Below are 13860 nucleotides of genomic sequence, written 5' to 3' on the forward strand. Positions count from 1 at the left end.
GTAGTGAGATGTTAACTACCTCGCCTGATACACAAGGTGGTCGTGGATTCGATCTCAATCATGGCGATGTCTGCTGCTGTATATTGTGAGTCTCTCTCTCTCTAACTCCTCCCGTGGTGAGATGTTAACTACCTCGCCTGATACGCAAGGTGGTCGTGGATTCGATCCCAATCCTGACGATGCCTGCTGTATATTGTGAGTCTCTCTCTCCCTAACTCCTCCCGTGGTGAGATGTTAACTACCTCGCCTGATACACAAGGTGGTCGTGGATTCGATCCCAATCCTGACGATGTCTGCTGCTGTATATTGTGAGTCTCTCTCTCTAACTCCTCCCGTGGTGAGATGTTAACTACCTCGCCTGATACACAAGGTGGTTGTGGATTCGATTCCAATCCTGACGATACCAGCTGCTGTATATTGTGAGTCTCTCTAACTCCTCCCGTGGTGAGATGTTAACTACCTCGCCTGATACACAAGGTGGTCGTGGATTCGATCCCAGTCCTGACGATGTCTGCTGCTGTATATTGTGAGTCTGTCTCTCTCTCTAACTCCTCCCGTGGTGAGATGTTAACTACCTCGCCTGATACGCAAGGTGGTCGTGGATTCGATCCCAGTCCTGACGATGCCTGCTGCTGTATATTGTGAGTCTCTCTCCCTAACTCCTCCCGTAGTGAGATGTTAACTACCTCGCCTGATACGCAAGGTGGTCGTGGATTCGATCCCAGTCCTGACGATGCCTGCTGCTGTATATTGTGAGTCTCTCTCTCTCCCTAACTCCTCCCGTGGTGAGATGTTAACTACCTCGCCCGATACACAAGGTGGTCGTGGATTCGATCTCAATCCTGACGATGTCTGCTGCTGTATATTGTGAGTCTGTCTCTCTCTCTAACTCCTCCCGTGGTGAGATGTCAACTACCTCGCCTGATACACAAGGTGGTCGTGGATTCGATCCCAGTCCTGACGATACGTGCTGCTGTATATTGTGAGTGTCTCTCTAACACCTCCTGTGGTGAGATGTTAACTACCTCGCCTGATACACAAGGTGGTCGTGGATTCGATCCCAATCCTGACAATGCCTGCTGCTGTATATTGTGAGTCTCTCTCTATCTAACTCCTCCCGTGGTGAGATGTTAACTACCTCGCCTGATACACAAGGTGGTCGTGGATTTGATCCCAGTCCTGACAATACATGCTGCTGTATATTGTGAGTCTCTCTAACTTCTCCCGTGGTGAGGTGTTAACTACTTCGCCTGATATACAAGGTGGTCGTGGATTCGATCTCAATCCTGACGATGTCTGCTGCTGTATATTGTGAGTCTCTCTCTCTAACTCCTCCCGTGGTGAGATGTCAACTACCTCGCCTGATACACAAGGTGGTCGTGGATTCGATCCCAGTCCTGACGATGTCTGCTGCTGTATATTGTGAGTGTCTCTCTAACACCTCCCGTGGTGAGATGTTAACTACCTCGCCTGATACACAAAGTGGTCGTGGATTCGATCTCAATCATGGCGATGTCTGCTGCTGTATATTGTGAGTCTCTCTCTCTCTCTAACTCCTCCCGTGGTGAGATGTTAACTACCTCGCCTGATACGCAAGGTGGTCGTGGATTCGATCCCAGTCCTGACGATGCCTGCTGCTGTATATTGTGAGTCTGTCTCTCTCTAACTCCTCCCGTGGTGAGATGTTAACTACCTCGCCTGATACACAAGGTGGTCGTGGATTCGATCCCAATCATGGCGATGTCTGCTGCTGTATATTGTGAGTCTCTCTCTCTCCCTAACGCCTCCCTTAGTGAGATGTTAACTACCTCGCCTGATATACAAGGTGGTCGTGGATTCGATCTCAATCCTGACGATACGTGCTGCTGTATATTGTGAGTCTCTATAACTCCTCCCGTGGTGAGATGTTAACTACCTCGCCTGGTAAACAGGAGGTCGTGGGTTAAATCCTGCTGCTGTATATTGAGAGTCTCTCTCTCTAACTCCTCCCGTGGTGAGATGTTAACTACCTCGCCTGATACACAAGGTGGTCGTGGATTCGATTCCAGTCCTGACGATCCCTCGCTGCTGTATATTTGTAGTCTGGGTCTCTCTAATTCCTCGTGGCCCGCGTGGATTTTTTCTCCGGGGTCCTCCGGTTCTCCCCTCCACGTTTAAAATCTCAACGTCGCCGCGCGTTTAGGGTAATTTCCGGACCCTTCCGTACATTTCCACGCCAACGATAAGCCACATCCACTGGGCCGCTATCGCTTGGGATGGCCCCGACGCGCTTTGAGGCTATCACGTGAATGCACGACAGGCAGACAGACAAGACAGGCAGACAAGACAGGCAGACAAGACAGACAGCCACAGACAAGACAAATAATCCCCGGTCGGCAGTGTGGAACATGCTGCTCCTACCTGAGTGACCCATCGTGGAACCCCCCCTTGGCAGGGTTGCCGAGAAATCTCCCGTGAGAGAATTCCCTCTCGGCTCCCTCTGCTGCCCCCTTCCCCGCCGCCGACCCGCTTCTGGTTTTAGTTTTTTTTTATCATTCGCAGGGTCGGTGCAGGGGGTGAGTGACCGTGCGGGTGAGCCACGGGGTGAGCAACCGTGCGGGTGAGCGATGGGGTGAGCAACCGTGTGGGTGAGCAACCGTGCGGGTGAGCGACACCTTTTCCCCCGTCGCTCGCTTTTTTACTGTTGCACTCCTGTTGGATGACGATGAGCAGTGCAACATATAAAAGGGCACGCGGCGGCGGGAGACAGCGGCCAGCGGCTGTATGGAGGAGAATCCGATGAGCTATAAAGCTCTTCTCTCCCCCCCCACACACACCCACTCACCCGCCCACTCACTCACCCACTCACTCACTCACTCACCCACCCACTCACTCACTCACTCACCCACTCATCCACTCACCCACTCACTCACTCACCCACTCACCCACTCACTCACCCACCCACTCACTCACCCACCCACCCACCCACTCTCACCCACCCACTCACTCACCCACCCACTCACCCACCCACTCACTCACTCACCCACCCACTCACTCACTCACCCACCCACTCACTCACTCACCCACCCACTCACCCACCCACTCACCCACTCACTCACCCACCCACTCACCCACCCACTGACCCACCCACCCACTCACCCACCCACTCACCCACCCACTCACCCACTCACCCACCCACCCACCCACTCACCCACCCACCCACCCACTCACCCACCCACCCACCCACTCACCCACCCACCCACTCACCCACCCACCCACCCACTCACCCACCCACCCACTCACCCACCCACCCACTCACCCACCCACTCACCCACCCACTCACACACTCACTCACCCACTCACACACTCACTCACCCACTCACTCACCCACTCACACACTCACTCACCCACTCACCCACCCACCCACTCACTCACCCACCCACTCACCCAATCACTCACTCACCCACCCACTCACCCACTCACCCACCCACTCACCCACTTACCCACTCACTCACCCACCCACTCACCCACCCACTCACCCATTGACCCACTCACTCACCACTCTCACCCACCCACTCACCCACCCACTCACCCACCCACTCACTCACCCACCCACCCACCCACTCACCCACTCACCCACCCACCCACCCACTCACCCACCCACTCACTCACCCACCCACTCACCCACCCACTCACCCACCCACCCACCCACTCACTCACCCACCCACTCACCCACCCACTCACCCACTCACGGAAGACTTCCAGCGTCAGGTGGGGCTCTGAAGATTGAACCGGGAGGCCGTGGCGGCAGCGGTAGAAGGGTGACGGGGGCAGGCGACGGACTTATCGGTGACCGTCTTTGTCCCGTCGGTTCGGGCCGCGGCCGCCGCCGCCGCGAGGGTGACGCGAGTTGCCGTGGCGACGAGGAGAGGGACAGAGCGCCTCCCTCACCACCCCTCACCACACCCCTCACCACCACCCCTCACCAAACTCCTCTGCAGTCCGGCACCTTTTCAAGTTTGCACTCCTATGGCGCTCCGTATGAAGCAGTGCAATATTGAAAAAGGGTACGGGACTGCGGGAGCGCGGCCGGGGCCACGGAAGCCTCCTCGGACACGCTAATGTGGAGTGGGCGGGTCGGGTGGAGGGTCGCCAGGGGGAGGGCTAGCGGTGATCTTCGTCAGTAGTTCAGCGACCGATGAGTTGGGAGGTTCGCGAGCGCACGGAGGAGCAAAAAGCCTCGCCGCTTGCCTCGTTAATGACGGCACCGCGCGTGTGTGTGTACGTGTGTGTGTACGTGTGTGTGTACGTGTGTACGTGTGTGTGTACGTGTGTGTACGCATGTGTGAGTGTATGTGTGTGTACGCGTGTACGCTTGTGTGTACGCGTGTACGTGCGTGTGTGAGTATGTACGCGTGTGTGTGTACGTGTGTGTACGCGTGTGTGAGTGGTGAGGGAGTGAGTGGGGCTGGTGAGGAGTGAGTGGGGGTGGTGAGGAGTGAGTGAGGCTGGTGAGGAGTGAGTGGGGCTGGTGAGGAGTGAGGCTGGTGAGGAGTGAGTGAGGGTGGTGAGGAGTGAGTGGGGCTGGTGAGGAGTGAGTGGGAGTGGTAAGGAAGTGAGTGGGGCTGGTGAGGAGTGATGCTGGTGAGGAGTGAGTGGGGCTGGTGAGGAGTGAGTGGGGTTGGTGAGGAGTGAGTGGGAGTGGTGAGGAAGTGAGTGGGGCTGGTGAGGAGTGAGTGGGGCTGGTGAGGAGTGAGTGGGAGTGGTGAGGAAGTGAGTGGGGCTGGTGAGGAGTGAGTGGGGCTGGTGAGGAGTGAGTGGGAGTGGTGAGGAAGTGAGTGGGGCTGGTGAGGAGTGATGCTGGTGAGGAGTGAGTGGGGCTGGTGAGGAGTGAGTGGGGTTGGTGAGGAAGTGAGTGGGGCTGGTGAGGAGTGAGTGGAGGTGGTGAGGAAGTGAGTGAGGCTGGTGAGGAGTGAGTGGAGGTGGTGAGGAAGTGAGTGCGGCTGGTGAGGAGTGAGTGGGAGTGGTGAGGAGTGAGTGGGAGTGGTGAGGAGTGAGTGGGGGTGGTGAGGAGTGAGTGGGGTTGGTGAGGAAGTGAGTGGGAGTGGTGAGGAGTGAGTGGGGGTGGTGAGGAGTGAGTGGGAGTGGTGAGGAGTGAGTGGGAGTGGTGAGGAGTGAGTGGGAGTGGTGAGGAGTGAGTGGGAGTGGTGAGGAGTGAGTGGGGCTGGTGAGGAGTGAGCGAGGGTGGTGAGGAGTGAGTGGAGGTGGTGAGGAGTGAGTGCGGCTGGTGAGGAGTGAGTGGGGTTGGTGAGGAGTGAGTGGGGCTGGTGAGGAGTGAGTGGGAGTGGTGAGGAAGTGAGTGGGGCTGGTGAGGAGTGAGTGGGGCTGGTGAGGAGTGAGTGGGGTTGGTGAGGAGTGAGTGAGGCTGGTGAGGAGTGAGTGGGGGTGGTGAGGAAGTGAGTGGGGTTGGTGAGGAGTGAGTGCGACTTTGAAATGATGCGACATGGCTTGTCCCCAGAGTGGAGTTTTCTGTTTCCATCATCATCACCATCATGATGAGAAGCCTTGCAGTCGCCTGGCTAAGTTGGGGGTCTACCTCGGACTAAATGGGACTCTTGAACCGAAGGACATTGACGTGACATCGTTTTATTGTAATAGAACCGTGGTGGGGGGGGGGGGGGTAGGTGGGGGGCTACACTCGGTCGAAAATCAATTAAACAAGAGGGTTGGTGGGGTAGGAGTAGCCGTGGAAAGATTGAGAACCACTGAGTTGCCGTGTAGCTCTGTGTATCAGACAGGCGACCCTGCTGGACATCGCCAAATGATGAGCAGCTCCACCACGTGGCTGATGTCGTCGTCATAGTACAGAGACCCATAGAGATTCAGAGACCCATAGAGACTCACAGAGACTCACAGAGACCCATAGAGACTCATAGAGACTCACAGAGACCCATAGAGATACATAGAGACTCACAGAGACCCATAGAGACTCACAGAGACCCATAGAGACTCACAGAGACCCATAGAGACACACAGAGACCCATAGAGACACACAGAGACTCACAGAGACTCGCAGAGACCCATAGACTCATAGAGACCCACAGAAACCCATAGACTCAGAGACCCATAGAGACTCGCAGAGACCCATAGAGACTCACAGAGACCCATAGACTCATAGAGACCCACAGAAACCCATAGACTCAGAGACCCATAGAGACTCACAGAGACCCATAGAGACTCGCAGAGACCCATAGAGACTCACAGAGACCCATAGACTCATAGAGACCCACAGAAACCCATACTAAAACTAAAGTACATTTACGTAACCTGGGTGTGAGTCCATACCACTTAGCTGCCGTGTAGCTCTGTGTCAGACAGGCGACCTGCTGGACATCACCAAATGATGAGCAGCTCCACCACGTGGCTGATGTAATCGTCAGTACAGAGATCCATAGACTCAAAGACCCACAGAGACTCAGACACCCACAGAGAGCCACAGCAAACCAACCACTCACAGAGACCCAAAGACACCCACACTAAAACTAGACTGTGTGTGTGTGTTACCAGGGTGTAAGTCCCCACTGAGGTGCTGTGTAGCTGTGTCAGACAGGCGACCTGCTGGACATCACCAAATGATGAGCAGCTCCACCACGTGGCCAAATAAATGTAAACGCGCGGTGATGTTGATTCTAAATGTGGAAGGAAAGCCGGAGGCCCCAGAGAAGAATCCAGCGACCACCACAGAGGGGGAGGCAGAGAGAGAGAGACGCAGACTCTAAATATACAGCAGCAGGCATGGTCAGGTTCGGGATCGAACCCACGACCTCCTGCGTACCAGGCGAGGTAGTTAACATCTCACCACACGCAGAGACAAGCAATCTCCAAATGTACAACAGGCATTGTCAGAGTCGGGATCGAACCCACGACCTCCCGCGTACCAGGCGAGGTAGTCAACATCTCGCCACGGTCAGAGAGACAAGCAAACTCCAAATGTACTAATGGCATTGTCAGGGTCGGGATCGAACCCACGACCTCCTGCGTACCAGGCGAGGTATTTAACATCTCGCCACGGTCAGAGAGACAAGCAAACTCCAAATGTACAAATGGCATTGTCAGAGTCGGGATCGAACCCACGACCTCCTGCGTACCAGGTGAGGTAGTTGACATCTCGCCACACGCAGACACAAGCAAACGCCAAATGTACAAAAGGCTTTGTCAGGGTCGGGATCGAACCCACGACCTCCCGCGCACCGGGCGAGGTAGTCAACATCTCACCACGGTCAGAGAGACAAGCAAACTCCAAATGTACAAATGGCATTGTCAGGGTCGGAATCGAACCCACGACCTCCTGCGCACCGGGCGATGCAGTCAACATCTCACCACGGTCAGAGACACAAGCAAACTCCAAATGTACAAAAGGCTGTCAGAGTCAGGATCGAACCCACGACCTCCTGTATACCAGGCGATGCAGTCAACATCTCACCACGGTCAGAGAGACAAGCAAACTCCAAATGTACAACAGGCATTTGTCAGGGTCGGGATCGAACCCACGACCTCCCGCGCACCGGGCGATGCAGTCACCATCTCATCACGGGGCAGAGTTAGAGAGAGACACGCGCGAGCAAACCCCAAATATGCAGCAGCAGGCATCGGCAGGTTTCCGAACCCCCGACCTCCCGCGCACCGGGCGATGCAGTCAACACCTCCTAGCCGGCGGGGCCAGGCTGGGTGCGGGTCCCTCGGGGGAAGGAGGCGGAGGGGGCTCGCCGTCCCCGCGCCTCCGTTTGCGTGGGTTGGACTCCAGGCTGTGGCGAGGAGCGGGAGGCTGCGGCACGTCCCTCACCCCGTCCGGCTGAACCGGTGTAGCCCCACGCCAGAGCGTGCCGTCGAAGACAAAGACACCGTTGGGGGCAAGGTGCCGTTGGCGAGCAACCCGGCACGGCACACGAGGGCGGGAGGGCGGGCGGGCGGGGGTGGTGGGTGACCAGCACCGCGCCTGGACCGCCTCTGTGTCCCCATCGGGCGGTGTTTACTACGCGCACCACCGCTGCACCAGGTACTCGTTTGAGGCCGAGTCGACCGAGGGGAGGCCCCGGGACCGGTTGAGGGGATCGTCACCGGGTGGCGGCGACCGTGGGCGGGGAATCGAAACCCCGGGGTGTGGCCCGGGGGCTCGTAGAGCTAACCGCTACTACACTACCGCTCCCCACACCACATGTACACACACACACACACTTACAGACACGTACACACACACGTAGACCTACAGACACACGTACACACACACACGTAGACCTACACACACACACGTAGACCTACAGACACACGTACACACACACGTAGACCTACACACACACACGTAGACCTACAGACACGTACACACGTAGACTTACACACACGTAGACCTACAGACACACGTACACACACACGTAGACCTACAGACACACGTACACACACACACACACCTACAGACACACGTACACACACACGTAGACCTACAGACACACGTACACACACGTAGACCTACACACACACACGTAGACCTACAGACACACGTACACACACACGTAGACCTACACACACACACGTAGACCTACAGACACGTACACACGTAGACTTACACACACGTAGACCTACAGACACACGTACACACACACGTAGACCTACAGACACACGTACACACACACACACACCTACAGACACACGTACACACACACGTAGACCTACAGACACACGTACACACACACGTAGACCTACACACACACACGTAGACCTACAGACACGTACACACACACGTAGACCTACACACACACACGTAGACCTACAGACACGTACACACGTAGACCTACACACACGTAGACCTACAGACACACGTACACACACACGTAGACCTACAGACACACGTACACACACACACGTAGACCTACAGACACACGTACACACACACGTAGACCTACAGACACACGTACACACACACACGTAGACCTACAGACACGTAGACCTACAGATACACGTACACATACACTTATACGTACACACACACGTATACGTACACAGACACGTACACACACACGTATACGTACACACACGTAAACCTACACACACGTAGACCTACAGATACACGTACACATACACGTATACGTACACACACGTAGACCTACACACACGTAGACCTACACACACGTAGACCTACAGATACACGTACACATACACGTATACGTACACACACATAGACCTACAGATACACGTACACACACGTAGACCTACAGATACACGTACACATACACGTATACGTACAGGGACACTTACACACACGTAGACCTACAGATACACGTACACACACACGTAGACCTACACACACAGACCTAGAGGTACACACAGACCTACAGGTACACACACACACACACACGTCTACTTACAGGCACACGTACACGTACACACATACCTACAAATTTGTGTACACATTCCAGGCGAGGTAGTTAACGTCACACCACGTAGAGAGAGAGAGAGAGACGCACGCTCCAAATATACAGCAGCAGGCATCGTTAGGGTCGGGATGGAACCCACGACCTCCCGTAGAGCCGGCGAAAGAGTTTACAACCACGAGTGGGAATTGAACTTTGGCGGTGGGTGTCTGCTGGGTAGGTAGCGTAGTGCTTACCGCAACCACTCCCAACACAGGCACCCGGCTCACGAATCATGAAGTTAAGGACGCTAACAAGAACACATGCAGTCATACAATGTCTAACGGTGGTAGTGGTGGGGATGGTGGTGAGTGGTAGTGGTGGTGATGGTGGTGCTGGTGAGTGGTAGTGAGTGACAGTGGTGGTGGGGAGTCTGTGGTGGTGGTGATGGTGACGATCACCGGGGGTGGTTGTGATGGTGGTGGTGCTTAGTAGTGATGACGATGACTGTGGTGGTGGTGGTAGTGATGATAGTGGTAGTGGTGATAGTGACTGACTATGGTGGTAGTGGGGAGTCTGGTGGTGGTGATGGTGACGATCACCGGGGGTGGTAGTGATGGTGGTGGTGGTGCTTAGTAGTGATGACGATGACTGTGGTGGTGGTAGTGGTGGTGATGATAGTGGTAGTGGTGATAGTGACTGACTATGGTGGTAGTGGTGGTGGGGAGTCTGTGGTGGTGATGGTGACGATCACCGGGGGTGGTCGTGATGGTGGTGGTGCTTAGTAGTGATGACGATGACTGTGGTGGTGGTGGTGATGACAGTGGTAGTGGTGATAGTGACTGACTGGTGGTAGTGGGGAGTCTGTGGTGGTGGTGGTGATGATAGTGGTGATAGTGACTGACTATGGTGGTAGTGGTGGTGGGGAGTCTGTGGTGGTGATGGTGACAATCACCGGGGGTGATCGTGATGGTGGTGGCGACGATGACTCTGGTGGTGATGGTGGTAGTGGTGTTAGTGACTGACTGTGGTTGGTTGGTGGTGGTGATTGTGGTGGTGGTGGTGGTGACGATGACTTGGTGGTGGTGACGGCGGTGGTGGTTGTGGTGGTTCGCTCACCGTTATGGCAAAGCAGGCGCTGTCCTCCCGGTGACTCGGAGATTTGTAGACGGTCGCCACTCTGCGAATGCACGCGGGAGGCCCCCACTCACTCACCGAAAACCTCTCCCCGCTGGAGCTCTCCGTGCGAGGGTGGTCGTGTACTACGCTGGACACTGGTACACACTATACACTACGCTGTACACTGCTACACACTACACTATACACTACGCTGGACACTACTACACACTACGCTGTACACTGCTATACACTATACACTACGCTGTACACTGCTATACACTACGCTGTACACTGCTACACACTATACACTACGCTGGACACTACTACACACTACCCTGTACACTGCTACACACTATACACTACGCTGTACACTGCTATACACTACACTATACACTACGCTGTACACTTCTACACACTATACGCTACGCTACACACTATACACTACGCTGTACACTGGTACACACTATACACTACGCTGTACACTGCTACACACTATACACTACCCTGTACACTGGTACACACTATACACTACGCTGTACACTGCTATACACTACACTATACACTGCTATACACTACACTATACACTACGATACACTACGCTGTACACTGCTACACACTATACACTACGCTGTACACTGCTACACACTATACACTACGCTGTACACTGCTACACACTATACACTACGCTGTACACTGCTACACACTATACACTACGCTGTACACTGCTACACACTATACACTACGCTGTACACTACTATACACTATACACTACGCTGTACACTGCTACACACTATACACTACGCTGTACACTGCTACACACTATACACTACGCTGGACACTACTACACACTACACTATACACTACTATACACTACGCTGTACACTGCTACACACTATACACTACGCTGTACACTGCTACACACTACACTACGCTGTACACTGCTACACACTATACACTACGCTGGACACTGCTACACACTATACACTACGCTGTACACTACTACACACTACGCTGTACACTACTACACACTATACACTACGCTGTACACTGCTACACACTATACACTACGCTGTACACTGCTACACACTATACACTACGCTGTACACTGCTACACACTATACACTACGCTGTACACTACTATACACTATACACTACGCTGTACACTGCTACACACTATACACTACGCTGTACACTGCTACACACTATACACTACGCTGGACACTACTACACACTACACTATACACTACTATACACTACGCTGTACACTGCTACACACTATACACTACGCTGTACACTGCTACACACTACACTACGCTGTACACTGCTACACACTATACACTACGCTGGACACTGCTACACACTATACACTACGCTGTACACTGCTACACACTATACACTACGCTGTACACTACTACACACTATACACTACGCTGTACACTGCTACACACTATACACTACGCTGTACACTGCTACACACTATACACTACGCTGTACACTGCTACACACTATACACTACGCTGTACACTGGTACACACGATACACTACGCTGTACACTGGTACACACTATACACTACGCTGTACACTGATATACACTATACACTACACTGTACACTGATATACACTATACACTATGCTGTACACTGATATACACTATACACTATGCTGGACACTGCTACACACTATACACTACGCTGTACACTGCTACACACTATACACTACGCTGGACACTGCTACACACTATACACTACGCTGTACACTGCTACACACTATACACTACGCTGTACACTGCTACACACTATACACTACGCTGTACACTGCTACACACTATACACTACGCTGTACACTACTACACACTATACACTACGCTGTACACTGCTACACACTATACACTACGCTGTACACTGCTACACACTATACACTACGCTGTACACTGGTACACACGATACACTACGCTGTACACTGGTACACACTATACACTACGCTGTACACTGATATACACTATACACTACACTGTACACTGATATACACTATACACTACGCTGTACACTGATATACACTATACACTACGCTGTATACTGCTACACACTACACACTACGCTGTACACTGCTACACACTATACACTACGCTGGACACTGCTATACACTACACTGTACACTGCTACACACTACACACTACGCTGGACACTACTACACACTACCCTGTACACTGGTACACACTATACACTACGCTGGACACTGCTACACACTATACACTACGCTGTACACTGCTACACACTATACACTACGCTGGACACTGCTACACACTACCCTGTACACTGGTACACACTATACAATACGCTGTACACTACTACACACTACCCTGTACACTGCTACACACTATACACTACGCTGGACACTGCTACACACTATACACTACGCTGTACACTACTACACACTACCCTGTACACTGCTACACATTATACACTACGCTGTACACTGCTACACACTACCCTGTACACTGCTACACACTACCCTGTACACTGCTACACACTATACACTACGCTGTACACTACTATACATTACACTGTACACTGCTACACACCACACACTACGCTGTACACTGCTACACACTACACTATACACTACGCTGGACACTGCTACACACTATACACTACGCTGTACACTGCTACACACTATACACTACGCTGTACACCGCTACACACTATACACTACGCTGGACACGGCTACACACTATACACTACGCTGTACACTGCTACACACTATACACTACGCTGTACACTGCTACACACTACACACTACTATACACTACGCTGTACACTGCTACACACTATACACTACGCTGGACACTGCTACACACTTTACACTACGCTGTACACTACTACACACTATACACTACGCTGTACACTACTACACACTATACACTACGCTGGACACTGCTACACACTACCCTGTACACTACTACACATTATACACTACGCTGGACACTGCTACACACTATACACTACGCTGTACACTACTACACACTATACACTACGGTGTACACTGCTATACACTACGCTGTACACTGCTACACACTATACACTACGCTGTACACTGCTATACACTATACACTACGCTGTACACTGATATACACTACACTATACACTACTATACACACTATACACTACGCTGTACACTGATATACACTATACACTACGCTGTACACTGCGCTGGACACTGCTACACAACCCTACTCTGCTACACACTATACACTACCCTGTACACTGGTACACACTACACACTACCCTGTACACTGGTACACACTATACACTACGCTGTACACTGCTATACACTACACTATACACTACTCTGCTACACA

General features: G+C 52.9%; 1 protein-coding gene across 6 annotated transcripts in view; it reads right to left on the reverse strand.

Annotated features, from left to right (window-relative positions):
- Window positions 1-5605: 5605 nt before the first annotated feature.
- LOC116958394 (DNA repair protein RAD51 homolog 3) overlaps window positions 5606-13860 on the reverse strand; it is a 65585-nt gene continuing 57330 nt past the window's right edge. The window contains exons 9-10 of one of the 6 annotated variants that reach the window (XM_076056639.1): window positions 10503-10563; window positions 5606-7831 (exon numbers count right to left, since the gene is read on the reverse strand). In XM_076056639.1, the coding sequence (XP_075912754.1) occupies window positions 7676-7831; window positions 10503-10563 (217 nt within the window). In that variant the 3' untranslated portion in view covers window positions 5606-7675. Of the gene's footprint in view, window positions 7832-7925; window positions 10564-13860 lie in introns of those variants that run through there. The other 5 variants (XR_012930931.1, XR_012930932.1, XM_076056640.1 and 2 more) reach the window with 5 other exon arrangements.

This window comes from Petromyzon marinus, chromosome 77, assembly GCF_048934315.1.
Source record: "Petromyzon marinus isolate PM22_M1 ecotype Great Lakes invasive population chromosome 77, UKy_Petmar_22M1.pri1.0, whole genome shotgun sequence".
NCBI classification, from domain to species: Eukaryota; Metazoa; Chordata; class Hyperoartia; order Petromyzontiformes; family Petromyzontidae; genus Petromyzon; species Petromyzon marinus.